The sequence below is a fragment of the Salvelinus namaycush genome, chromosome 23, assembly GCF_016432855.1.
Source record: "Salvelinus namaycush isolate Seneca chromosome 23, SaNama_1.0, whole genome shotgun sequence".
In the NCBI taxonomy this organism is placed as follows: Eukaryota; Metazoa; Chordata; class Actinopteri; order Salmoniformes; family Salmonidae; genus Salvelinus; species Salvelinus namaycush.
This window is the reverse complement of record NC_052329.1, coordinates 16,262,103-16,287,838: the sequence shown is the minus strand read 5'-3', so window position 1 is coordinate 16,287,838 and position 25,736 is coordinate 16,262,103. Positions and strand designations below refer to the sequence as shown.

General features: G+C 44.1%; 1 protein-coding gene across 1 annotated transcript in view; it reads left to right on the top strand.

Annotated features, from left to right (window-relative positions):
- The first annotated feature begins 224 nt into the window (after window positions 1-224).
- LOC120018118 (neurofibromin-like) overlaps window positions 225-25,736 on the top strand; it is a 100,868-nt gene continuing 75,356 nt past the window's right edge. Inside the window, exons 1-27 of the mRNA XM_038961114.1 lie at window positions 225-439; window positions 8,542-8,685; window positions 8,906-8,989; window positions 10,165-10,355; window positions 12,041-12,147; window positions 12,242-12,309; window positions 14,260-14,335; window positions 14,525-14,682; window positions 14,776-14,949; window positions 15,317-15,445; window positions 15,556-15,630; window positions 15,766-15,897; window positions 16,052-16,189; window positions 18,154-18,267; window positions 18,426-18,505; window positions 18,656-18,779; window positions 19,064-19,310; window positions 19,418-19,491; window positions 19,577-19,660; window positions 19,768-20,160; window positions 20,403-20,542; window positions 20,629-20,751; window positions 21,124-21,324; window positions 21,577-21,758; window positions 21,988-22,199; window positions 22,417-22,578; window positions 22,690-22,793. Of these exons, the coding sequence (XP_038817042.1) occupies window positions 380-439; window positions 8,542-8,685; window positions 8,906-8,989; window positions 10,165-10,355; window positions 12,041-12,147; window positions 12,242-12,309; window positions 14,260-14,335; window positions 14,525-14,682; window positions 14,776-14,949; window positions 15,317-15,445; window positions 15,556-15,630; window positions 15,766-15,897; window positions 16,052-16,189; window positions 18,154-18,267; window positions 18,426-18,505; window positions 18,656-18,779; window positions 19,064-19,310; window positions 19,418-19,491; window positions 19,577-19,660; window positions 19,768-20,160; window positions 20,403-20,542; window positions 20,629-20,751; window positions 21,124-21,324; window positions 21,577-21,758; window positions 21,988-22,199; window positions 22,417-22,578; window positions 22,690-22,793 (3,776 nt within the window). The 5' untranslated portion in view covers window positions 225-379. The remainder of the gene's footprint in view (window positions 440-8,541; window positions 8,686-8,905; window positions 8,990-10,164; window positions 10,356-12,040; window positions 12,148-12,241; window positions 12,310-14,259; window positions 14,336-14,524; window positions 14,683-14,775; window positions 14,950-15,316; window positions 15,446-15,555; window positions 15,631-15,765; window positions 15,898-16,051; window positions 16,190-18,153; window positions 18,268-18,425; window positions 18,506-18,655; window positions 18,780-19,063; window positions 19,311-19,417; window positions 19,492-19,576; window positions 19,661-19,767; window positions 20,161-20,402; window positions 20,543-20,628; window positions 20,752-21,123; window positions 21,325-21,576; window positions 21,759-21,987; window positions 22,200-22,416; window positions 22,579-22,689; window positions 22,794-25,736) is intronic.

Sequence of the window (25,736 nt, the reverse complement as noted above, 5' to 3'; positions counted from 1 at the left end):
TTGTTAGCTCTTTTTAGTAACATATGGTAGCATACATGTTTCACACGGTAGCAAGTCAAGCTAGTTAGTTACATGTAACAACATTACATTATATGGTCAATGTTTGTGTGTATCCTCTTAGCTCTTACCTTCGACATCAACAAGCGACGCACGGGTATCTTTGCTCTGCAATCTCCTATCCCCATCGGTTTCACTGGGAAGACTTCCGGTGGTGTGTCATGGCGGCATGGTAAAGCTTGCTCAAAGGGAACAATAACCAAGCCGTACTGTCATCTTCAGACGGCGGTTTTGGGATTTATTTCAGGCTTAACATCGCCACGAACGTCCACATTCGTATTGGAATTGCAAGCAGTCATTCGCGGTTTCCATCCGCTCGGCCATGGCGGCACATAAACCAGTGGAATGGGTTCAGGCCGTGATAAACAGATTCGACGAGCAGGTAATATTATAGTGTTAGTTATATGAGTTCGAAGTGGGAGTAGTTAGCTAGTTGCAACTGCAAGCAGTGAATCTTTTGTTGAGGGCTTGTACAGGTAGATAGCAAATGTATTTATGTCACTGCGAAGTGGATGCTAGACTGCTTTCTAGCTAGCTAGCTATAGATAAGTAACTACGTTAGGACAAATATTTTTATATCTGTGTTTGATGATGTGTAACAAAAGTGCAAGTGACTTTTAGTTACCTAACTAGTAAGCTACCCATGTAGCTAGCTAGCCAACTAAACATGCATTTTAATGTTGCATATATTTTGGGCGTTGGAGTATTTGCACAATACGTCTAATATTGGCAAATTTTTCCTAGACAATTGGGGAAAAGATGTCCCTATTGTACCAGCTAGGAAGTCCTATAACTTAGCTACCTTGCTAACTAAACAAATGAGAGGTGTGACTCCAACATGCACTGATTAAAATGCAAGGTCTGTCACATGCAGTGGGGGAAAAATGAAGAACACACTCGTTGCATGCTGTCAGCCAACATTCATGTTGCTGTCTAAGGAATCTGGATTTTCAACCTGACCATGTTTCTGCTCTGAGGTAACGTTAAACGCTCACTAATAAGATCAAAAGCAACATGGATCCGTACAAATTGACAGACATCCGTTTTTGTTCAAAACCTACTTACATAATTACTACATCCTTAAATTAAGATATACGTAGTGTGAGTTTGTTTCAATGCAATATTTGAGCGTGCTTAGGTGTTTGTGGTCACCACAGCAGCAGTCTACAAGGCTCGCCCAACTAAAAGATTCTGTCAATTAAGTTTTTCATATTACCCAGAGTTGGATGAACTCGTGGACACAATTTTTAGATCTCTAAGTGCAGTGTGAAGGAAGTTAAGAGGTAGTGATGATAGCCAATGCTGACTAGCATTTGTACAATGACTGAAGGCTACAGGTACACTAAATCAAATTTTATTGGTCACATACACATGGTTAGCAGATGTTAATGCGAGTGTAGCGACATGCTTGTGCTTCTAGTTCCGACAGTGCAGTAATATCTAACAAGTAATCTAACAATTCCCCAACAACTAACTAATGCACACACATCTAAAGGGGTGAATGAGAATATGTACATATAAGTATGTGGATGAGCGATGGCCGCGCGGCATAGGCAAGGTGCAGTAGATGGTATAAAATACAGTATATACATGTGACATGAGCAATGCAAGATATGTAAACATCATTAAAGTGGCATTATTTAAAGTGGCATTGTTTAAAGTGACTAGTGATCCATTTATTAAAGTGTCCAGTGATTGCGTCTGTGTAGGCAGCAAGCTGGTATTAACCAATAATTCATTCTTATTTACAGTTTTTTCTGATTGCTTAGGCACCATCTTTGAAACTATAGGCTATTTTTACAAAACTCTACACACTAAAACCAGCAAAACATTATACATCTGATGGCCTTGAGATAGAAGCTGTTTTTCAATCTCTCTGTCCCAGCTTTGAATAACCTGTACAGACCTCGCCTTCTGGATGATAGCGGTGTGAACATGCAGTGGCATATACTACTGTACAGTACTGCTACAGTATCCCTTTAAGGGTGCCAAAAATTCCTCTAATGAACTTGAGGTTGAATGTGTGAAACATTGGGTCAGGTAGTCACGCCAGTCCATCAATAGTTTTTACACTGTTGCCCCTAACTATTTCTCATCAGAAGTCATTATCAGTCAACATTATCATATTGTAAGATCAAGGTTTTAAAATGCTCCAGCTGACTTGTTGGAAAGTTTGTTGTTGCTTGAGAGCTGGTATGTCTGTAAATCAGCTCTGGGTCTCAATTTTATCCAAACTAAGCTTTGTCTGTTTTGATTGTCAAAGACCACCGCCAAAGGGACTGAAACAAATGGTTCTTGCAACCGTGCTGCAGTGCAAGCAGTGCTTCCAGAAACTCGTCACCTTCTTAAACTCCTTTGTGTGAAAGCTGTTTTACAAATATACTTTAAAAGGGTTTGCACTATGCAGTGGTTTGTATTTAACCTAAACGTGCTTAAGTGCCATGGCGCACTGTGCAACTGCCCTCAACTCCAGTACAGCCTTTTGAAATGGAATATCAGCAATTTTTGTGCAGTTTGGGTAGGTTCTGAGCCTCAGGTTTCAGAGGCTACGGAGGGATTCTGTAGCACAGAGTGGTGATTGTACTAAGGCGGTGATTGTACTCAGGCTTAGTAGCTCTGCTAGGCTTATTACAGTTTGATGAAAGTGTAATAAGGGATTCAATCCGCCTCGTGTTGTTAAGACCATTTAGAAGCCTCTAAGTCATAGGATTGCATGTGTTGGCTTTATCAGGGTGGAGTTCATAGTCAGAATCATATTTTCTTATTTTGCCCAAAAAACTACCCATTGTCCAGAAACAATGAAAGTGTTCTGAACAATAAGTCTAAATCACAGTTGTATGCAACTTCAGAATCCTACCTTTTTTTGGTTTTAATGCATGTCAAAAAGCTACCACAGAGAGGTTGGTGGATGCCAATGTGATGTACTAGATTAATGAGAAATAATAACCTCAACCTAGTAGTATTGGTCATCACAGCATCATCCCAGAAAGATATGAAGCAGGGATTGGACTGTGGGCTCAAGTTCAGACGCCTGACTATTCTCCTACCCCCTATCTTGGGACTTTCATTCCCAGGCCAAGGTTTCTCCCTGAGGGGCCCCAGTGGTAGACAGGATCCAGCTAGTAAGCAGTCCTAGGCCATGAGCCTCTTCCTTAGCATGGATGCATGTCTGAACCTAACTGTTTCCTCAACCATGATTAGGCCTACAACAGTGTAGTCTCCACTTACCATGCTCTCAAGCCTTGTTCATCACTTGGCTGTTGGGGAAGTCTGGAAGTGGAAATCGAGGCTAACAACATCCTGGCTCTGTTTCCCCACGACTATGCCGGGGCCTGAAGGAGAGCCAGAGCCACATCAAGGAGGAGTGCTCCATGCAGAAAAGCTCACTTCTCAACTGTGCTGCTGCTTATGGCTCATTAACATTCCAAGCTTGATGTGCTCTGTATACAAGATCCCAGATGGCGTAGCAGTAAGACGTGTTTATTTTTGTCCCGTGTAAATATTTATTTATTTATTGTATACATTTCATTATTTCAATCTTTTTTCAATTTTCAAATTAAATATACCTTCCTGCAACCCGCCTCACTCAATGTGGTACGGATCTGCTATTTTTTTTGACCTTATAACTGTAACCTCCATCAGAGCTAGCCAGCTAATTAACTGCTAGCTATTTAGTCATTGTTAGCCACTGCTAGCGGTCTTTACCTATAGCTCAGACACCAGCCACTTTAGCCCGGATAATACCTGCCAGTTTGCATAGCGCGATATCAGCCCTGAGCATATCGGACCGCTTTTTTCCCCCTCCACTACATCACCGGATTCCTGCCGCAAGCTCTGGACCATTACACCGGATCATTGCAGCTAGCTAGCTGCTACCGAGTAACTATTGTCCAGAAGCATGCACCAGTTAGCCTCGAGCTAGGCCCATCTCCCGGCTAGTAAACAAAGTACACCAACTACAATACCTCTCTTGCCAATTGGCCTGGACCCTTTGTCGACACGGAGCCCCGCCGATCCATCACGACTTGTCCCGTCAGTAGAGGATGCCTGGTTGCTCTTTAAAAGTGCTTTCCTCACCATCTTAAATAAGCATGCCCCTTTCAAATTTAGAACTAAGGACAGATATAGCCCTTGGTTCACTCCAGACTTGACTGCCCTTGACCAGCACAAAAACATCCTGTGGCATCCTGCACTAGCATCGGATAGTGCGCGCGATATGCAACTTTTCAGGGAAGTCAGGAACCAAAATACTCACACAGTTAGGAAGCTAAGGCTAGTTCCAAAAAGTTTTGGGAAACTGTAAAGTCCATGGAGAATAAGAGCACCTCCTCCCAGCTGCCCACTGCACTGAGGCTAGGAAACACTGTCACCACCGATAAATCCACGATAATCGAGAATTTCAATAAGCATTTCTCTACGGCTGGCCATACTTTCCACCTTGCTACCCCGGCCAACAGCTCTGCACCCCCCGCAGGAACTCGCCCAAGCTCCCCCGCTTCTCCTTCACCCAAATCCAGACAGCTGATGTTCTGAAAGAGCTGCAAAATCTGGATCCCTACAAATCAGCTGGGCCAATCTGGACCCTCTATTCCTAACATTATCCGCCGCCAACCTCAACCTCAAACTTCAACCTCTTTCGTATCGTCTGAGATTCCTAAAGATTGGAAAGTGACTGTGGTCATCCCCCTCTTCAAAGGGGAAGACACTCTAGACCCAAACTGTTACAGACCTATATCCATCCTGCCCTGCCTTTCTAAAGTCTTTGAAAGCCAAGTGAACAAACACATCACCGACCATTTCGAATCCCACCGTACCTTCTCCACTATGCAATCCGGTTTCTGAGCTGGTCAAGAGCGTGGCTGAGGTGCACCCAAGGTCCTAAATGATATCATAACCGCCATCGATAAGAGACAATACTGTGCAGCCGTCTTCATCGACCTGGCCAAGGCTTTCGACTCTGTCAATCACCATATTCTTATCGGGTGATTCAATAGCCTTGGCTTCTCAAATGACCGCTTCGCCTGGTTCGCCAACTACTTCTCAGATAGAGTTCAGTGTGTCAAATCGGAGGGCCTGTTGTCCGGACCTCTGGCAGTCTCTATGGGGGTGCCACAGGGTAACATTTTCGTGCCAACTCTTTTCTCTGTTTATATCAATGATGTCACTCTTGCTGCGGGTGATTCTCTGATCCACCTCTACGCAGAAGACATCATTCTGTATACATCTGGCCTTTCTTTGGACACTGTCAACAAACCTCCAAACGAGCTTCAACGTCATACAACACTCCTTCCGTGGCCTCCAACTGGTCTTAAATGCTAGTAAAACTAAGTGCATGCTCTTCAACCGATCGTCGGTTTGTCACCAAAGCCCCATATACTACCCACCACTGCGACCTGTATGCTCTCATTGGCTGGTCCTCGCTACGTATTCGTCGCCAAACCCACTGGCTCCAGGTCATCTATAAGTCTTTGCTAGGTAATGCCCTGCCTTATCTCAGCTCACTGGTCACGATAGCAACACCCACCCGTAGCACGCGCTCCGGCAGGTATATTTCACTGGTCATCCCCAAAGCCAACACCTAATTTGGCCTCCTTTCCTTCCAGTTCTCTGCTGCCAATGACTGGAACAAGTTGCAAAAATCACTGAAGTGTGAAGAGTCATATCTCCCTCACTAACTTTAAGCACCAGCTGTCAGAGCAGCTTACCGATTGCTGCAGCTGTACACAGCCCATCTGAAAATAGCCCAACCAACTACCTACCTCAGCCCCGTATTTGTTTTTGTTTTTCTGCTCTTTTGCACACCAGTATTTCTACTTGCACATCCTCATCTGCACATATATCACTCCAGTATAAATTGCTAAATTGTAATTACTTAGCCAATATGGCCTATTTATTGCCTTACCTCCTTACTTCATTTGCACACACTATATACAGATTTATTTTTCTATTGTGTTATTGACTGTACTTTTGTTTATCCCATGTGTAATTATGTGTTTTTGTCTCACTGCTTTGCTTTATCTTGGCCAGGTCGCAGTTGTAAATGAGAATTTGTTTTCATCTGGTTTACCTGGTTAAATAAAGGTGAAATAAAATTAAATAAAAAACACTAGCCAGCCCCACCACTAATCAAGCTTGCAGGGGCTCCCCCTGCCCATGAGTTCTGGCCCAGCTAGCCCCTGTGTGATGTCTGTGTTCACACAGATGTAGCCTGCTGGTGTACAGCTGTGGGTGTACGTTAGAGTTGTGGTGTGGCGATGTTCTTCTTAGCACAGGGCTTCATTGCGCTGTGACTGCAGGACGTCTGCTCCTTGCCCTTTGTCAGGTGTCAGAGGCGTCCTTATAGCGCGAGAGGTGTGACATGGCACTTCTTGTGAGGATGTGTGGATATGTGTATACACATGATAAGAACGTGAAACCATGGTTTTGTGTTAATCTTTATATATTTATATATATATACATACATACACACACAGTACCAGTCAAAGTTTGGACACCTACTCATTCAAAGGTTTTTCCTTTATTTTGACTTTTCTACATTGTAATATAATAGTGAAGACATCAAAACTGTGAAATAACACACATGGAATCGTGTAGTAACCAAAAAAGTGTGAAACAAATCAAAATATATTTGAGATTCTTCAAAGTAGCCACCCTTTGCCTTCATGACAGCTTTGCACACTCTTGGCATTCTCTCAACCAGCTTCATGAGGTAGTCACCTGGAAGGCATTTCAATGAACAGGTGTGCCTTGTTAAAAGTTAATTTGTGGAATTTCTTTCCTTCTTATTGCATTTGAGCCAATCAGTTCTGTTGTGACGAGGTAGGGGTGGTATACAGAATTTAGCTCTATTTGGTAAAATACCTAATTATGGCAAGAACAGCTCAAATAAGCAAAGATAAATGACAGTCCATTTCTTTTAGATATGAAGGTCAGTCAATGCGAAACATTTCAAGAACTTTGAAGTTTCTTCAAGTGCAGTCGCAAAAACCGTAATGCTTTATGATAAAACTGGCTCTCATGTGGACCGCCACAGGAAAGGAAGACCCAGAGTTACCTCTGCTGCAGAGGATACGTTCATTAGTGTTACCATCCTCAGAAATTGCAGCCCAAATAAATACTTCACAGAGTTCAAGTAACAGACACATCTCATCCTCAACTGTTCAGAGGAGACTGCTTGAATCAGGCCTTCATGGTTGAATTGCTGCAATGACACCACTACTAAATGACACCAATAAGAAGAGACTTGCTTGGGCCAAGAAACACGAGATTTTTGTTTACAACTGCCGTGTCTTTGTGAGACGCAGAGTAGGTGAACGGATGATCTTGGCATGTGTGGTTCCCACCGTGAAGCATGGAGGAGATGTGATGGGGTGGGGGTGCTTTGCTGGTGACACTGTCAGTAATTTTATTTAGAATTCAAAGCACACTTAACCCGCATGGCTACCACAGCATTCTGCAGCGATATGTCATCCCATCTGGTTTGTGCTTAGTGGGACTGTCTTTTGTTTTTCAATAGGACAATGACCCAACACACCTCCAGGCTGTGTAAGGGCTATTTGACCAAGAAGGAGAGTGATGGAGTGTTGCATCAGATGACCTTGCCTCCACAATCACCTGACCTCAACCCAATTTGAGATGGTTTGGGATGAGTTGGACTGCAGAGTGAAGGAAAAGCAGCCAAAAAGTGCTCAGCATATGTGGGAACACCTTAAAGACTGTTGGAAAATAATTCCAGGTGAAGCTGGTTTTAGAGAATGCGAAGAGTGTGCAAAGCTGTCATCGAGGCAAAGTGTGGCTACTTTGAAGAATCTCAAATATAAAATATAGTTGTTGAACACTTTTTTTGGTTACTACATGATTCTATATGTGTTATTTCATAGTTTTGATGTCTTCAATATTATTCTACAATGTTGAAAATATAAAGAAAAACCCTTGAATGAGTAGGTGTGTCCGAACTTTTGATTTTATACACCCTTTTCCTCCCCAATTTCGTGATATCCAATTGGTAGTTAGTCTTGTCCCATCGCTGCAACTCTCGTACAGACTCGGGAGAGGCGAAGGTCGAGAGCCATGCATCCTCCGAAACACGACCCTGTCAAGCTGCACTGCTTCTTGACACACTGCTCACTTAACCCGGAAGCCAGCCTGACCAATGTGTCGGAGAAAACACAGTACAACTGATGACCGAAGTCTGCGTGCATGCGCCCGTCCCGCCACAAGGAGTCGCTGGAGCGCGATGGGACAAGGACATCCCGTCCTGCCAAACCCTTCCCTGACCAGGACAACCTCGGGTCTGTAGTGACGCCTCAAGCACTGCGGTGCAGTGCCTTAGACTGCTGTGCTACTAGGGAGGCCGGCTTTGTGTAATTCTATTAGAATTGTTCAAACCTGCTGTATATATTGTCCACTGTCTAATACCTTCACCCGTGGCTAGATTCTCCTGTGACTTTAGGATGACACATGCTTTTTTCTCTTTTTCCTTAGCTTCCTGTTAAAACGGGACATCAGAACAACCACACCAAAGTCAGCACAGAGCACAACAAGGAATGTCTCATCAACATCTCTAAGTACAAGTTCTCCCTCGTCATCAGTGGCCTCACGAACATACTAAAAAATGTGAACAACATGGTAAGTGGTGTTTTTTAACGTGTCTCTTTTAGCTATGGGGATCACCACGTTGCATGTCATCAACTCTACCTCCTGGAAGGTGTGTATTGAGTCAAAACTCAAAGTCAACTCAAGTTTAGGATGCATGCTAAGGGCTGGAAGTGGTGTTTGCCAAATCACTGTGTCCTCTGTGTCTGTAACCCCTCCTCTCCTGTCCTCTACCCTCCCCTCCTCTCCCCAGCGGATATTCGGGGAAGCTGCTGAGAAGAACCTCTACCTCTCCCAGCTGATTATCCTGGACACACTGGAGAAGTGCCTGGCATCGGTGAGGAATACCCCATACAGTCTGCATCTACTGTATACCTTCTTACGTCACCATTTAGTTGGTCTGCTAACCTACCCCCTACACTTGCTTGTGTGTGTTTGTTCTGTATAAACATTTCTCCATTTTAGTTTTTCCCCAGCCTGTCCCATATTAGTCCAATGGCCTCCCCCAACTCAAATAGTTTTCTCTTGATTGAATTGAACATTGCCAGTCAAGAGCATTGGCCTCAAAATATTGCACCAATATTCTAAAACGCTATAAGTCTCCCAACACAACGCCAGTATTACATTGGTTCAATGGATCATGGATGCCCCTGTTCTGTCTCTCTCTGCTTTTTCCAGACACACAGACCTACACTTAAACCCCTTCCTTCACTCGTGCTTTCTCTTCACTTCTGAAATAGGTGCCTCAGTTCTGCAACCCTGCAGCAGAAGATTACATTTCCAGGTGTTTCCTCGACTTGAGTTAATGCTTTCACAGCCTCCAATGGGATCGCTGAGAGTTTCCTGTATAGGTTTTTCATTAGGACATGTCGTCAGACAGAAGCCAGCTGCTCCCCTCATGGACGCTATGGAATTCTCGTTAGAATTTGAGTTTTTATGTGACACATTTTTAAGTATAGTAGTAGCCTTATTTTGTGTTAAGACTATTTCCTACATATGGGTGAGCTACAGGTTTGGAATGCAGTTGTATGCAGTCTGTCCAAGTATGAGGCTGCCAGTTTGACTCCAGTAGTTTTGGAAATTAGCCAATGGGAGCACTGGTGAATCCCAGGTAGGGACATGCTGGGTTTGTGCCACTAAGCAAGGCACTTAACCCACATAAATGTGTTGCATGTCCAGCTGTATAAATCCAAAATATGTGAGAAGTTGCCACTGATAACCTGAAAAGCACTCATTGTTTTCTCAGAGAACCTGGAGACGACAGTTTACACACACCCTTTCTTCTCATCGTCTTCTCTCTCTTTTTCTCTGTATTCCTCTTGTTGTGTGTATGTACTGACATGTATGTGTAACTGATAGATGCACACACACTACATGTTACTGTTTTTAAATGTATGTAAAGTCTTTTGTCTGTAAATTATTTTTCGTTATGTGTGGGACCCCAGTAAGATTAGCTGTCGCCATTGTCATCGGCTAATAGGGATCCTAATAAATAAAATAAAATCCTCCCAGCAATCAAAGGACTGCCTGCGTCTGGACGAGACCATGCTGGTGAAGCAGCTGCTGCCAGAGATCTGTCACTTCATCCACATGTACCGCGAGGGCCACCAGCATGCTGCTGAGCTCCGGGCCTCTGCCTCAGGGGTCCTCTTCTCCCTGAGCTGCAACAACTTCAATGCTGTTTTCAGCCGCATCTCCACCAGGTAACCCTGATCCTGAGGAACTGCAGACTGTGTTGGCTAATTGACTGTCACTATCACTGTCTTGATGAGCAGTTGATCAGATGTGTTAGTACAGGGCTGGAACAAAAGCCTGCCCACCTTGTTGTTCTTCCAAGGTCGATGGCAACTGACCTACATTATCTTTTGTGGAAAAATGCATTTGTGTCTTTAAAAAGTTCCACCAGACCTGATTTTCCCAAAAGTGTAATATTACAAATATTACAAATGAAGGTCTGTCTTCAGAAGTAATGATGAGGAGACTGTTTGGTCCCCCTTTCTACTTATGCCATATGCCTTGTTTGCATACCTCAGCACTTCAGTTTAGCAGCCAGCCAATGACAATGTCACTGTGAATGAACTGTTAACCCAGTCATGACGGAAATCCCTCCCTCCCCACCCAGGATGTTCAGGATGGTGCAACGTTACAGAATGTTCAGATGGAACAATAAAACGGAATCCTGTTACCTCCTATTAGGTTAATTGTCCCCCACGATGAAATCGGGAAGGGGACTGTGGATCTGCCTCTGTCCGTTAGTATGTTTATCACACGCGATATCTCAGACAGCGCTGGCCCGATTTTTACTAAACTTGGATTAATAACGCGTCTTGCCATAGAGATACAACATTTACAAAATTACACTGATTGGCTAAAGGGGGTGCTATAGTATTCAACTGAAATTCCAAATTATGAACAAGCTTATCTCCTGTCATGAAATGTGGTTCATATATGCAGCCCCTCATGAGCAACTAGTTTCTCATGAGGACCTATAAGCTCAGGCCCATTTCGTTTTTCTGCTAATTACACTTTTTGTCCACCACCAAACTTAGAACAAGCATATCTCCTGCCCCGTTTGAGCTACAGTCATGTCATTTTTTTATATGGATGCATTTCCTCATAAGAAACACATTTCCCATATCAACCAATATAATTTCAGGAACTTGCAAATGAAATGTCTTTCCACATGTTTTGAATTGGCGCTTGTTGCATCCATATGCCGCACATCGCGTCATTGTAAATCGGAGACGGGACTGGATAGGTCTCCGTCCGTTAGTACATTCGTACAGTTGTACCTTCGTCACACGTGATGTCTCAGACAGCACTGGCCTGATTTTTGAAGAAACTTGTGTGAATGATACATCTTCCCATAGAGATTTATATGGATTGGCTCAAAGGGGGTGCTATAGTAATCAACTGAAATTCCAAACTTTGAACAAGCTTATCTCCTGTCCCGTTTGAGCTATTGTCATGAAATGTGGTTCATATATGCAGCCCCTCATGAGCAACTAGGTTCCCATAACAACCTATATAATTTTGGTACTTAAAAATGTCATTTATTTCCACACAACATACGTTGTAATAATTGTCACTAATTGACACAAGGAGCAATACATCATCCGTGGGGGACAACATGTTTACTGTAGACTAGCAACATTCAGAAAGTTTCACATCATTGATACACTCATGTCAGTTTCCTGTCTTGAAGGATGATGTCAAAAAGGCAACCTCTACAAGGCTGTCCTCTTTTCCCTCTCTTCCACCCCCTCTTCTTTCTCTCCTTTCTACTGAGAAACTGTGGTAGAATAATATCTCTGCATATCATGTTTGACTAGACAAACTTGTTCCATGGCAGTGTCTGAGAGTCCTTATCCATTGTGTTCTCCCCCAGGTTGCAAGAGCTGACAGTCTGCTCAGAAGATACTGTGGATGTGCATGATATAGAGCTCATGCAGTACATCAACGTGGACTGCGCCAAACTTAAAAGACTGCTCCAAGGTAGCTACTCATTCACTCAATTCCTTGTATGTCATACTGTTTTTTTTAATAGTTTTTTGCTAATACTCTATTACTTTTTACTACATCCTCTCAGAAACGGTATTAAAATTCAAAGCCCTGAAGAAACCTGCCCAACTTGCCGTCATTAACAGTTTGGAAAAGGTTTGTGCACCAATATATCTATATTCAGTGCTGCTGTTTTGTGTTTATGAAGTTGGTGTATTATTATATACTACATGGCCAAAGGTATGTGGATACCCCTTCAAATTAGTGGATTTGGCTATTTCAGCCACACCAGTTGCTGACCGGTGAGCCGCGAAGTGATGGGCCACAAGCTCACAGAACGGGACCACTGAGTGCTGAAGTGCGTAGTGTGTAAAAACTTGCCTGTCCTTGGTTGCAACACTCATTACCGAGTTCCAAACTGCCTCTGGAAGCAACGTCAGCACAATAACTGATGTCGGGAGATTCATGAAATGAGTTTCAGTGGCCGAGCAGGCTGAAGTGGTGTAAAGCTCGTCACCATTGGACTCTGGAGCAGTGGAAACGTGTTCTCTGGAGTGATGAATCACGGTTCACCATCTGGCAGTCCGACTGACGAATCTGTGTGTGGTGGATGCCAGGAAAATGCTACCTGCCCCAATACGTAGTGTCATCTGTACAGTTTGGTGGAGGAACAATGGTCTGTGGCTGTTTTTTATGGTTTGGGCTTGGCCCGTTAGTTCCAGTGAAGGGAAATCTTAACGCTACAGCATACAATGACATTCTAGACGATTCTGTGCTTGCAACTTTGTGGAAACAGTTTGGAGAAGGCCCTTTCCTGTTTCAGCATGACAATGCCCCCATGCACAAAGCAAGGCCCATACAGAAATGGTTTGTTTGAGATCGGTGTGGGAGATCTTGACTGGCCTGCACAGAGCCCTGACCTCAACCTCATCGAACACCTTTGGGATGAATTGGAACGCCGACTGCGAGCCAGGCCTAATCCTCCAACATCAGTGCCCAACCTCAATAATGCTCTTGTAGCTGAATGGAAGCAAGTTTCCGCAGCAATGTTTGAACATCTAGTGGAAGCCTTGCCAAAAGAGTGGAAGCTGTAATATCAGCAAAGAGGGACCAACTCCATATTAATGCCCATGATTTTAGAACGAGATGTTTGACTAGCAGGTGTTCACATACCATTGAACATGTAGTGTATTATTCATGGTATTTGCTACTGCCACCTCTTGGCTGCTGGTGAAATGTTTAAAATAAAATGTTCCACTTTGAGGACATTACTATGCAGGTTTCCATTGATCCAGTTTTATTGGAAAAAAACATTGTAATGAGTAATGAAACGGCAGCTATAGGAAAAATGCTCTAAAGATCGACAACATTTTACTTTCTTTATTGCTACAAACGATGATAGAAACAATGTTTTTCAAATAAATGTTGATTGCCGAATAGTGTTGACGGTACGCAGAGCACTGTCCTGACTTTCAAGAATGCCTGAAATGCTTTGACTTTAGAGTTGGCTGAATGCAAGTTTCACTATTCGATTATTTCATATCAACTGGAGTGCAAGGTTCACCATGACAATACATTGGCACATAGGAATTATTAGACTATGGCATATATTAGTAAATTCTTTCGTTCTATCCATGCTGGCTTTTGCGGGCTACCTGAGACATGGAACAGATGGGTGGGAGGGAATACAGGCTGTCGCCAATTTCTTCATGTGCAATTTGCCTAAATGGATAATGGAAACACTTCAACTCCTTCATGTTTATTCAACACTAGGTTTTTGCGAAAATTTCTTCTGTTTGTTGGTGTGACGTCATTACGTCCAGCTGTTTTTGTCGACACAAGACAGTTGGATGGAAATGCACCGTAGCAGGCAATTGATCTACTGTGGCTTCGGAAAGTATTCAGACCCCTTGACTTTTTCCACATTTTGTTACATTACAGCCTTATTCTAAAATTGATGAAATACCATTTTTTGCAAATGTATTAAAATTATTTTCTATTCAAACGTTCTAAATGTTGCCAATAAATCACTGGAAAAGTTCATGAAAACATAGCTACTGTCCCATTCTAGAGAGGACAGTGCTAAATATTTGTGTTCCTCCGCAGGCCTTCTGGAACTGGGTGGAGAACTACCCTGATGAGTTTACCATGCTCTACCAGAGACCACAGACAGACATGGCAGGTCAGTATTCTCAAGTGCCTTGTATTGGACTGAAACACAATGCAGATGCTATCATTACATGCACTTTTAATTTTTAAAAAATGTGAAATCTTCAGTGTCAAAGGGACTGTAGGGAACAGATCAGGACGATAAATAAGAAGTATGATGAGTTAAGGGCTATCTCACTCGTCTGTCTGGCACGCCCTTTAGATGCTGCGGAGAGGCTGTTTGACCTGGTGGACAGCTTTGCTGAGAGTGCCAAGAGGAAGGCAGCGGTGTGGCCTCTACAGATCATCCTCCTCATCCTCTGTCCCGAGATCACACACATCATCTCCCGAGAGGTGGTGGAGGAGAGCAAGGCCAACAAAGTGAGATGAGAGAGTGCACACACACACACACATACACACACTGGGATTAAATAGGTAGTGTGGCTGATAGTTGCTTTCTTTCTCTTGTTACAGAAGCTGTTCCTGGAGAGCTTGAGGAAGGCCCTAGCAGGCCAGGGGGGCAGCAAGCAACTAACAGAGAGTGCAGCCATCGCCTGTGTCAAACTGTGCAAGGCCTCCACCTACATCAACTGGGAGGACCACTCGGGCATCTTCCTCTTGGTGCAGTCCATCGTGGTGGACCTCAAGGTCAGATAAACTAAACACTCTGTCGCCCTCTGGGGGCTAGGGAACACTACAGCAGTGGTGTCTGGGTTTTATGTTCGTCATTCCAGTCGTGGAGTAAAATTGACAATGTCCTTTCTGTATAGAACATTTCTATCTACAACGTCCTGAACGGTAAACCATGATTGAAATGCCTATGGCTACCCCTTAGACTTTTATAGTGCAACTTTTATGCTAGTGCTACCGCTATGGAGCTATGACCATTTTGCTAATACCTATCCAATATTTTCAGACCTTCACAAAGCCCCTTGCGTTAGGGTTAATTGGGAAATTGGTTGATTTGGAATATTGCAGACGGTCACATACAGACGCCTCCTATCTATCCCATCAGGCCCTACTCTTCAACCCCACCAAGCCCTTCTCTCGCGGGGCAGGCAGCCAGAACGCAGACGTGGACCTCATGATCGACTGTTTCGTCTCCTGTTTCCGTATCAACCCTCACAACAATCAGCACTTTAAGGTCTGTCAGTCTGCTCAGCGCATTGGCAGAAAATGTGCAGACCATGTCTGAATGATACCTCAGTGTCAAATCGGCTTTTTTGACGAAACATTAATAGACAATCTCCTCAGGTCTGTTTGGCCTCCGCCTCCCCCTCTACCTTTCACTTTGTCCTGGTCAACTCCCTGCACAGAATCATCACCAATGTAAGTGTCTACTGTCTCCACTACTACTTACTACCCAAGTTCAGTCGAAGTACAATTGATAGGACGGTGTTGATCTCATTGGCCTTTCCCACAGCAGTGCAATATTAATGATCTTCTATCCTCTTCATCCTTTAGTCTGATCTGGACTGGTGGCCTAAGATTGATGCAGTGTACTGCTACTCTGGAGAGCTGCGACTAATGTTCTCAGACACTTTGAGCCGAGTGATGCAAGGCCTTCACACACACGCCCCACTACGTATGACGCCGGTGAGAAAGGGACCACACACACATGCGCACATTCACACTCACTTTCACACCAATCGTTTGAAACCCACTTACCTTTTGTTTTCCTGTGTAAGCCAACCTATTAGGAAAAGTATGTATTAGCTACACCTAAAGTTACAACTTCTCTCTCTGACAGAGTCTGTCATTTAAAGAGAAGATGACCACCAGCCTTAAGTTCAAAGAGAAAACCACAGACCTGGATACACGCAGCTACAAGTGCCTCCTCCTCGCCCTGGTCAAACTCATCCACGCTGACCCCAAACTCATGCTGCACGTAAGTCTGACACCAACCACCACATACAGTTGAAGTCGAAAGTTTACATACACTTAGGTTGGAGTCATTAAAATTCGTTTTTCAACCACTCCACACATTTCTTGTTAACAAACTATAGTTTTGGCAAGTCGGTTAGGACATATACGGTGTTCATGACACAAGTAATTTTTCCAACAATTGTTTACAGACAGATTATTTAACTTATAATTCACTGTATCACAATTCCAGTGGGTCAGATGTTTACATACACTAAGTTGACTGTGCCTTTAAACAGCTAGGAAAATTCCAGAAAATGATGTCAGAAGCTTCTGATAGGCTAATTGACATCATTTGAGTCAATTGGAGGTGTACCTGTGGATGGAGCCTGCGGCTATGGAACCCTGACCTGTTCACCGGACGTGCTACCTGTCCCAGACCTGCTGTTTTCAACTCTCTAGAGACAGCAGGAGCGGTAGAGACACTCTCAATGATCGGCTATGAAAAGCCAACTGACATTTACTCCTGAGGTGCTGACTTGCTGCACCATCGACAACTACTGTGATTATTATTATTTGACCATGCTGGTTATTTATGAACATTTGAACATATTGGCCATGTTCTGTTATAATCTCTACCCGGCACAGCCAGAAGAGGACTGGCCACCCCTCATAGCCTGGTTCCTCTCTAGGTTTTGTCCTAGGTTTTGTCCTTTCTAGGGAGTTTTTCCTAGCCACCGTGCTTCTACACCTGCATTGCTTGCTGTTTGGGGTTTTAGGCTGGGTTTCTATACAGCACTTTAGGATATCAGCTGATGTAAGAAGGGCTATATAAATAAATTTGATTTGATATTTCAAGGCCTACCTACAAACTCAGTGCCTCTTTGATTTCTCAAAAGAAATCAACCAAGACCTCAGAAAAATAATTGCAGACCTCCACAAGTCTGGTTCATCGTTGGAAGCAATTTCTAAATGCCTGAAGGTACCACGTTCATCTGTACAAACAATAGTACGCAAGTATAAACACCATGGGACCACGCAGCTGTCATACCGCTCAGGAAGGAGACGCATTCTGTCTCCTAGAGATGAACGTACTTTGGTGCGAAAAGTGCAAATCAATCCCAGAACAACAGCAAAGGACCTTGTGAAGATGCTGAAGGAAACAGGTACAAAAGTATCTATATCCACAGTAAAATGAGTCCTATATTGACATAACCTGAAAGGCCATTCAGTAAGGAAGAAGCCACTGCTCCAAAACCGCCATTAAAAAAAGACAACAGTCAGGAAGTTAAAGCTTGGTCGCAAATGGGTCTCCCAAATGAACATCGACCCCAAGCATACTTCCAAAGTTGTGGCAAAATGGCTTAAGGACAACAAAGTCAAGGTATTGGAGTGGCCATCACAAAGCCCTGACCTCAATCCTATAGAAAATGTGTGTGCAGAACTGAAAAAGCGTGTGCGAGCAAGGAGGTCTACAAACCTGACTCAGTTACATTAGCTCTGTCAGGAGGAATGGGACAAAATTCACCCAACTTATTGTGGGAAGCTTGTGGAAGGCTACCCAAAGCGTTTGACCCAAGTTAAACAATTTAAAGGCAATGCTAACAAATACTAATTGAGTGTATGTAAACTTCTGACCCACTGGGAATGTGATGAAAGAAAGAAAAGCTGAAATAAATCATTCTCTCTACAGTATTATTCTGACATTTCACATTCTTAAAATAAAGTGGTGATCTTAACTGACCTAAGACAGGTCATTATTACTAGGATCAATTGTCAGGAATTGTGAAAAACTAAGTTTAAATGTATTTGGCTAAGGTGTATGTAAACTTCCGACTTCAACTGTATATACTGAGACAATGTCCCTAGGTTCTGTTTGAATAGTTAATCACCCTCCCTTCCACTTGTGTGTGTGTGTGTGGTTCGATTTCCTCTCCGCCCTTGCGTTCACCCATACATGTATATTTAACCTTGTGTGTGTGTGTGTAGAACCCAGGGAAGCAGGCTCAGGAGACCCAGAGCAGCACAGCAGAGCTGATCGCAGGCCTGGTGCAGCTGGTGCCCTTGGCCAATACAGCCCAGCTCTCCCAGGAAGCCATGGAGGTCAGTTTACACTCCTTCTCTCTTTTACTCTCACTCCATCTACTCTGCTTCTTTATTCTTTCTCATTCTGTCCAATTCAGTTCTATTCCCTAGCATTGAATTATCAACTTCAAGTAAGGCACATTTCTCCCTATCTGTCTCTGGCTCTCCCTGCCCAGGCTCTGCTGGTGCTGCACCTGCCTGAAACCATTGAGCTGTGGAACCCTGAGGCCCCCATTGAAACCTTCTGGGACATCAGGTACAAGGACATGGTTTAGTTCTGGGGGCTTTTCAGTCCAGAGATAATCCATGTAGACAGACACACTGGTCATGGATTCAGTAGTAGTCAGTCTTTAGGGGTGTGTATTGAGATTCCATTGGGCTCTAACACCGGCCTGTTCCATTGCAGCTCCCTGGTTCTCTTCCTGATCTGTAAGAAGCTGATTGGTCACCAGATGGTGAACAGTACAGAGGTGTTGAAGTGGCTGAGGGAGATCCTTATTTGCAGGAACAAGTTCCTCCTAAAGAACAAGGTGAGGTCAGGGACTCTAACCTCACATCAGAATAACTAGTTTCCCAGACACAGATTAAGCCTAGTTCTGAACTAAAAATCACTTTCAATAGAGAATCTCCATTCAAAATAATGTTTAAGTCTAGGACTAGGCTTAGGTCTGGAAAACCGTCCGGAGTGTTTTGCAGTTATAAAAGTCAAATACAAGTGTTGGACATGTCTAAATGTGTGTTGGACATGTCTAAATGTGTGTTGGACATGTCTAAATGTGTGTTGGACATGTCTAACTCCTCTCTGCTCGCCCAGGAGTGTGCCACGCAGGGCAGTGGAATCCCCATCTGCAGACAGGCCCAGACCAAACTGGAGGTGTGTTTATACATGTTTCTGTGGAGCCCTGACACTGAGGCCGTGCTGGTGGCCATGTCCTGCTTCAGACACCTGTGTGAGGAGGCTGACATCCGCTGTTCCGCTGACGAGGGGCTCGTCCAGAACATCCTGCCCAACTACGCCACCTTCACAGAGTTCGCCTCCGTCAGCAACATAATGGCCACTGGTCAGTAAAAACGCTATGTTTTGTAGACCACTATAACATTCTCTGAGTCACTATATAGGCCAACGGTTTCAGACAATGACTCCGCTACGTGATTCTCTGTTTGGTAGGACGCTCCACCCTGCAGAAGAGAGTGATGGCCTTGTTGAGAAGGATAGAGCACCCCACTGCAGGAAACACTGAGGTGTGAAACATTAAATACAGTATCCTTGCTTACATCCTTCTAGTATTAGGGACTTATCCCTTCTTGTTTCCATGTCTCACCCCAGGCGTGGGAGGACACGCATGCAAAATGGGAGCAGGACACCAAACAGATATTGAACTTTCCCAAAAACAAGGTGGAGGATGGTCAGGTAAGAGCACTTACATTTTAGGATTTGGGTGTGTTTCACTGTTAATAAAAAATAATAATACAGGGGACCATTGCTCCAAACTCTACCCCATTTGTCTCCCCCTGCAGGAGTGGATCAACATGACAGGCTTCCTGTGTGCTCTGGGCGGGGTGTGTCTGTCCCAGCACAGCAAGCCCTGTGGCCCCACCACCTACAGCCCCCCCATGGGCCCCATGAGCGAACGCAAATACTCTATGGTCTCTGTGGGCGTCTGTGAGGTCTCCAACGCTGCAGCTGGAGCCTCAGCCACCTGCTCCTCCTCTTCCTCCACTGAAACCCCCCTGGGCAGGTTCCTGGACCGCCTGCTGGTCCTGCTGGTATGTGGTCATGAGAGGGTGGGTCTGCACGTCCGCACCAATGTCAAGGAGCTGCTGGGGCTGGAGCTCAGCCCGGTCCTCTACCACATGCTCTTCAACAAGCTCAGGAACAGCATCGGACGCTTCTTCGACACACAGGGGCCGGTGAGTGGATGGGCTGCGGAGGAGGATGGGGCACGTTAACCAATGATTTGAATTGTATTAGCGTAGAAAATCATTCTGGGGAGTTTTACAAGGGGATGGTGACTTTTTTGCTGATTGCAACACAGAGCCCTGCCTGCGCTGATGTTGTCGAATTTCATTAGTTCATTATAAAACTGATTTGTTAACATTAGCAGGAATGTAGTTAAAACTTATTTAATTAATTTGTCTCTGTGCCCTTGCAGGTCCCCATCAATGACACTAACACCCAGTTTGTGGAGCAGACCATTGCCATCATGAAGAACCTACTGGATAACCATGCTGAGGGCAGCTCAGAGCACCTGGGACAGGCCAGCATAGAGACCATGATGCTCAACCTGGTCAGGTGAGAGACAAACACTCACGGCTTATGAAATACCTAATCAGTTGTCAATCTTCAGGACCTTATTCGATCTTATCTCACCCCCCCAGGTACGTGCGTGTCTTAGGCAACACGTTGCATGCCATCCAGATGAAAACCAAGCTGTGCCAGCTGGTGGAGGTGATGATGGAGAGACGAGACGACCTGTCCTTCTGCCAGGAGATGAAGTTCAGGTGAGCGACAGAGACGGCACTCCCTCCTGGACAGACCTAAACTCTAGCTTAACGCTAGCCAAACTAGCTAAATGCTACTTAAAGCTTCAGTCAGCAGTTCAAACAATTAAAAAAAGTTGGATGGGTCTGGAGAAATATAACCACTCTCAAATTCACAGACAGAGCTATAGAATGACCATACCTGATATAAAAATGATAGTTTTAACAATGCGTTGAAGCTATATAGTGTTTGTTTACATTTACTTTGTTTACAAACGTTGGAGTAAAACAAGTGTATATTTTGAGTTCTGCTGTTCTGACAGCTCATAAGTTATATTCTTCAAGAATCAATGGGTAATTTTTGTTAATTCAACCGCTCACCACTTCTGCCAGGAACAAGATGGTGGAGTACCTGACAGACTGGGTGATGGGCACCTCCAACCAGGCTGCTGATGACGATATCAAGTGTCTGACCAGAGACCTGGACCAGGCCAGTATGGAGGCGGTGGTGTCTCTGTTAGCTGGCCTGCCTCTACAGCCAGAGGAGGGAGACGGGGTGGAGCTGATGGAGGCCAAGTCCCAGCTCTTCCTCAAGTAACTACAACATGCTTTACTCATATACCTTTTAGTCATGTAGCTGATGTGCTTATCCAGAGAGACTTAGTTATCTGTTGCTGCTCTTCAGCTTTCTGTTTACTGTGCATGCTGTAACATTTCCACACGCAAAATAAACTATCTGTGTTTTCTGTATAGAAGTAAAGGAATACATTAACTTAAATGTGCACATAATTTGAATTCAAACTGCCTGTTAAGTGTTCTGAACCCTGCTTTACCCCCTGTACCCAGGTACTTTACCCTGTTCATGAACCTGCTGAATGACTGCAGTGAGGTGGAGGATGATGGCCAGCCGGTGGTTGGGAGGAAGAGGGGCATGTCTCGACGCCTGGCCTCCCTCAGACACTGTACTGTCCTGGCCATGTCCAACCTCCTCAACGCCAACGTGGACAGCGGACTCATGCACTCTATCGGTGATCTACTGTAGCAGTAGTATTTCTCCACCTTTTTATAGTGTCAGGAAAGCTATAATGTTAGTCCTTCCATCTACCAAGGACCATAGCTTCCAAAATGAACAATCAAACCTCAATTATAATGTCCCTGTATCCTCTGCCACCCTTAATCTTTCTCTTGTGCCCCCTCTCTGTCGCTCTGTCTCTCTATCCGTCTCTCTCTCCTCCCCCTCCATACATCCTTCTCCAGGTCTGGGCTACCATAAGGACCTGCAGACACGGGCCACCTTCATGGAGGTTCTGACTAAGATCCTCCAGCAGGGGACAGAGTTTGACACACTGGCAGAGACGGTGCTGGCAGACCGCTTTGAAAGGCTGGTGGAGCTGGTCACCATGATGGGAGACCAGGGAGAGCTGCCCATCGCCATGGCACTGGCCAATGTGGTGCCAGGATCCCAATGGGTATGTACGAAACACAGCCTTTTGGGTGACTAACCTTCACAATGACGAGCACTACAATAACAAACCTGATTTATTAGTAGAATCAGACATGTTAGTGCAAGGCTGGAGCAAACGCCTGCATGTCCTGTAGCTCTCCAGGAAAAGGGTTTGCCACCCCTGTGCAAGTATGAGAATGTGAGGCAGTAGTTGTTGAAACATGTTAGTGTGTCTTCTTCAGGACGAGCTGGCCCGTGTGTTGGTGACACTGTTTGACTCTCGCCACCTGCTGTATCAGCTGCTGTGGAACATGTTCTCCAAGGAGGTGGAGCTGGCTGACTCCATGCAGACTCTCTTCAGAGGCAACAGTCTGGCCAGTAAAATCATGACCTTCTGTTTCAAGGTAAAACCACATTTCTCTCCCATACAGACAATTTTAAATGGTAGAACCTGAAGCACTCGCACCAAGCCTGAAATTTTAAATTCATTTTAATGTTGAAATTCTTTGTGTTAGGTTTACGGGGTGGCGTACCTACAGAAGCTCCTGGAGCCTCTACTTAAAGGGGTCGTCACCACCCCAGAGTGGCACAACATCAGCTTTGAGGTGGACACAACCAGGTAGGAACATTAACCAGAAGCTTTCTACCAGTTAGACTGAGGTAGCCTGGTGTGGTGGTAAAGGATAGCATGTCGATTTGAGCAATTTTGGGGGGTAACCTTTTTAAATGGAAGTTACCAAGGCAATTCTGACGTTTTAAAATTATTTTTTTATTGAATATCTGAAACATACAATATACTTGCAGTGAAGCCGCTCAACAACTACATCATACCAGTCATCCAACAGACTCCCATTCAGAGCGACACACAGAAGCATCCATGGTCAAATCACTGCTCAAGGGCACGTTGACATATCTCCCACCAGGCCAAAAAACGTGAACCCCAACCCTCTAAGGTTCCCCAATAGCTGTCCCTCAACCATTCGAGACCCCTCCCACAGACCCCCCCCCCCCCCCCAAGACAAACAAAAATACAATTAATTCCATTCCCCACCCCCAAGAACCCCCCCAATGCACCAACAACCAAGAGAATGAACTAAAGAGAAAAAATAAAGAGAGAGGTTGAGTGCTTTTATACAATTGAAGTCAGAAGTTTCCATACACCTTAGCCAAATACATTTAAACTCATTTTTTCACAATTCCTGACATTTAATCCTAGTAAAAAGTCCCTGTTTTAGGTCAGTTAGGATCACCACTTTATTTTAAGAATGTGAAATGTCAGAATAATAGTAGAGAGAATGATTTATTTCAGCTTTTATTTCTTTCTTCACATTCCCAGTGGGTCAGAAGTTTACATACACTCAATTAGTATTTGGTAGCATTGCCTTTAAATTGTTTAACTTGGGTCAAACGCTTTGGGTAGCCTTCCACAAGCGTCCCACAATAAGTTGGGTGAATTTTGGCCCATTACTCCTGACAGAGCTGGTGTAACTGAGTCAGGTTTGTAGGCCTCTTTGCTCGCACACGCATTTTCAGTTCTGCCCACAAATTGTCTATGGGATTGAGGTCAGGGCTTTGTGATGGCCACTCCAATACCTTGACTTTGTTGTCCTTAAGCCATTTTGCCACAACTTTGGAAGTATGCTTGTGGTCATTGTCCATTTGGGAGACCCATTTTCGACCAAGCTTTAACTTCCTGACTGATGTCTTGAGATGTTGCTTCAATATATCCACATCATTTTCGTCCTCATGATGCCATCTATTTTGTGAAGTGCACTAGTCCCTCCTGCAGCAAAGAACCCCCACAACATGATGCTGCCACTCTCGTGCTTCATGGTTGGGATGGTGTTCTTCGGCTTGCAAGCATCCCCTTTTTCCTCCAAACATAACGATGGTCATTATGGCCAAACAGTTCTATTTTTGTTTCATCAGAGCAGAGGACATTTCTCCAAAAAGTACGATCTTTGTCCCCATGTGCAGTTGCAAACCGTAGTCTGGCTTTTTTTAATGGCGGTTTTGGAGCAGTGGCTTCTTCCTTGCTGAGTGGCCTTTCAGGTTATGTCGATATAGGACTCGTTTTACTGTGGATATATATATACTTTTGTACCGGTTTCCTCCAGCATCTTCACAAGGTCCTTTGCTGTTGTTCTGGGATTGATTTGCACTTTTGGCACCAAAGTACATTCATCTCTAGGAGACAGAACGCGTCTCCTTCTTGAGCGGTATGCCGGCTGTGTGGTCCCATGGTGCTTATACTTGCGTACTATTGTTTGTACAGATGAACGTGGTTCCTTCAGGCGGTTGGAAATTGCTCCCAAGGATGAACCAGACTTGTGGAGGTCTACCATTTATTTTTTTGAGGTCTTTGCTGATTTCTTTTGTTTTTCCCATGATGTCAAGCAAAGAGGCACTGAGTTTGAAGGTAGGCCTTGAAATACATCCACAGGTACTCCCCCAATTGAATCAAATGATGTCAATTAGCCTATCAGAAGCTTCTAAAGCCATGACATAATTTTCTGTAATTTTCTAAGCTGTTTAACTTCTTTTGGCTGCAATCCCGTTAACGGGATCGATATGACAACAACCAATGAAAGTGCCGGGCGCCAAATTCAAACAGAAATCTCATAATTAAAATTCCTCAAACATACATGTATCTTATACCGTTTTAAATGTAATCTTGTTGTTAATCCCACCAAAGTGTCTGATTTTTCAAATAGGCTTTTCAGCGAAAGCACCACAAACGATTATGTTAGGTCACCACCAAAATTCAGCCATTTTTCCAGCCAAAGAGAGGAGTCACAAAAAGCACAAATAGAGAGAAAATTAATCACTAACCTTTTGATGATCTTCATCAGATGACACTCATAGGACTTCATGTTACACAATACATATATGTCTTGTTCGATTAAGTTCATATTTATATCCAAAAACCTCCGTTTACATTGGCGACATGTTCAGAAATGCCTCCAAAATATCCGGAGAAATTGCAGAGAGCCACGTCAAATAACAGAAATACTCATCATAAACTTTGATGAAAGATACATGTTTTACATAGAATTAAAGATACACTTGTTCTTAGTGCAACCGCTGTGTCAGATTTCAAAAAGCTTTACGGCAAAAGCACAATATTCAATAATCTAAGAACAGCGTTCAGCCACAAAAGCAAGCCATACAGTTACCCGCCAAATTGTGCAGTCAACAAAACTCATAAAAAGCATTATAAATCTTCACTTACCTTTGCTGATCTTCGTCGGAATGCACTCCCAGGACTCCCACTTCCACAAGAAATGTTCGTTTTTTTCGGTAATGTCGACCAACGTCAGGGAAGCGCGTTCACTAAAAGCAGACGAAATGTCCAAAAGTTCCGTAACAGTCCGTAGAAACATGTCAAACGATGTATTGAATCAATCTTTAGAATGTTTTTAACATAAATCTTCAATAACGTTCCAACCGGAGAATTCCATAAACTTCAGATGTGCGATGGAACAGAGCTCCCTCTCATGTGAACGCGCATGGTCAGAGCATGGTCAGCTCATGGCAGACCTGACTCATTCCTGTCTCATTC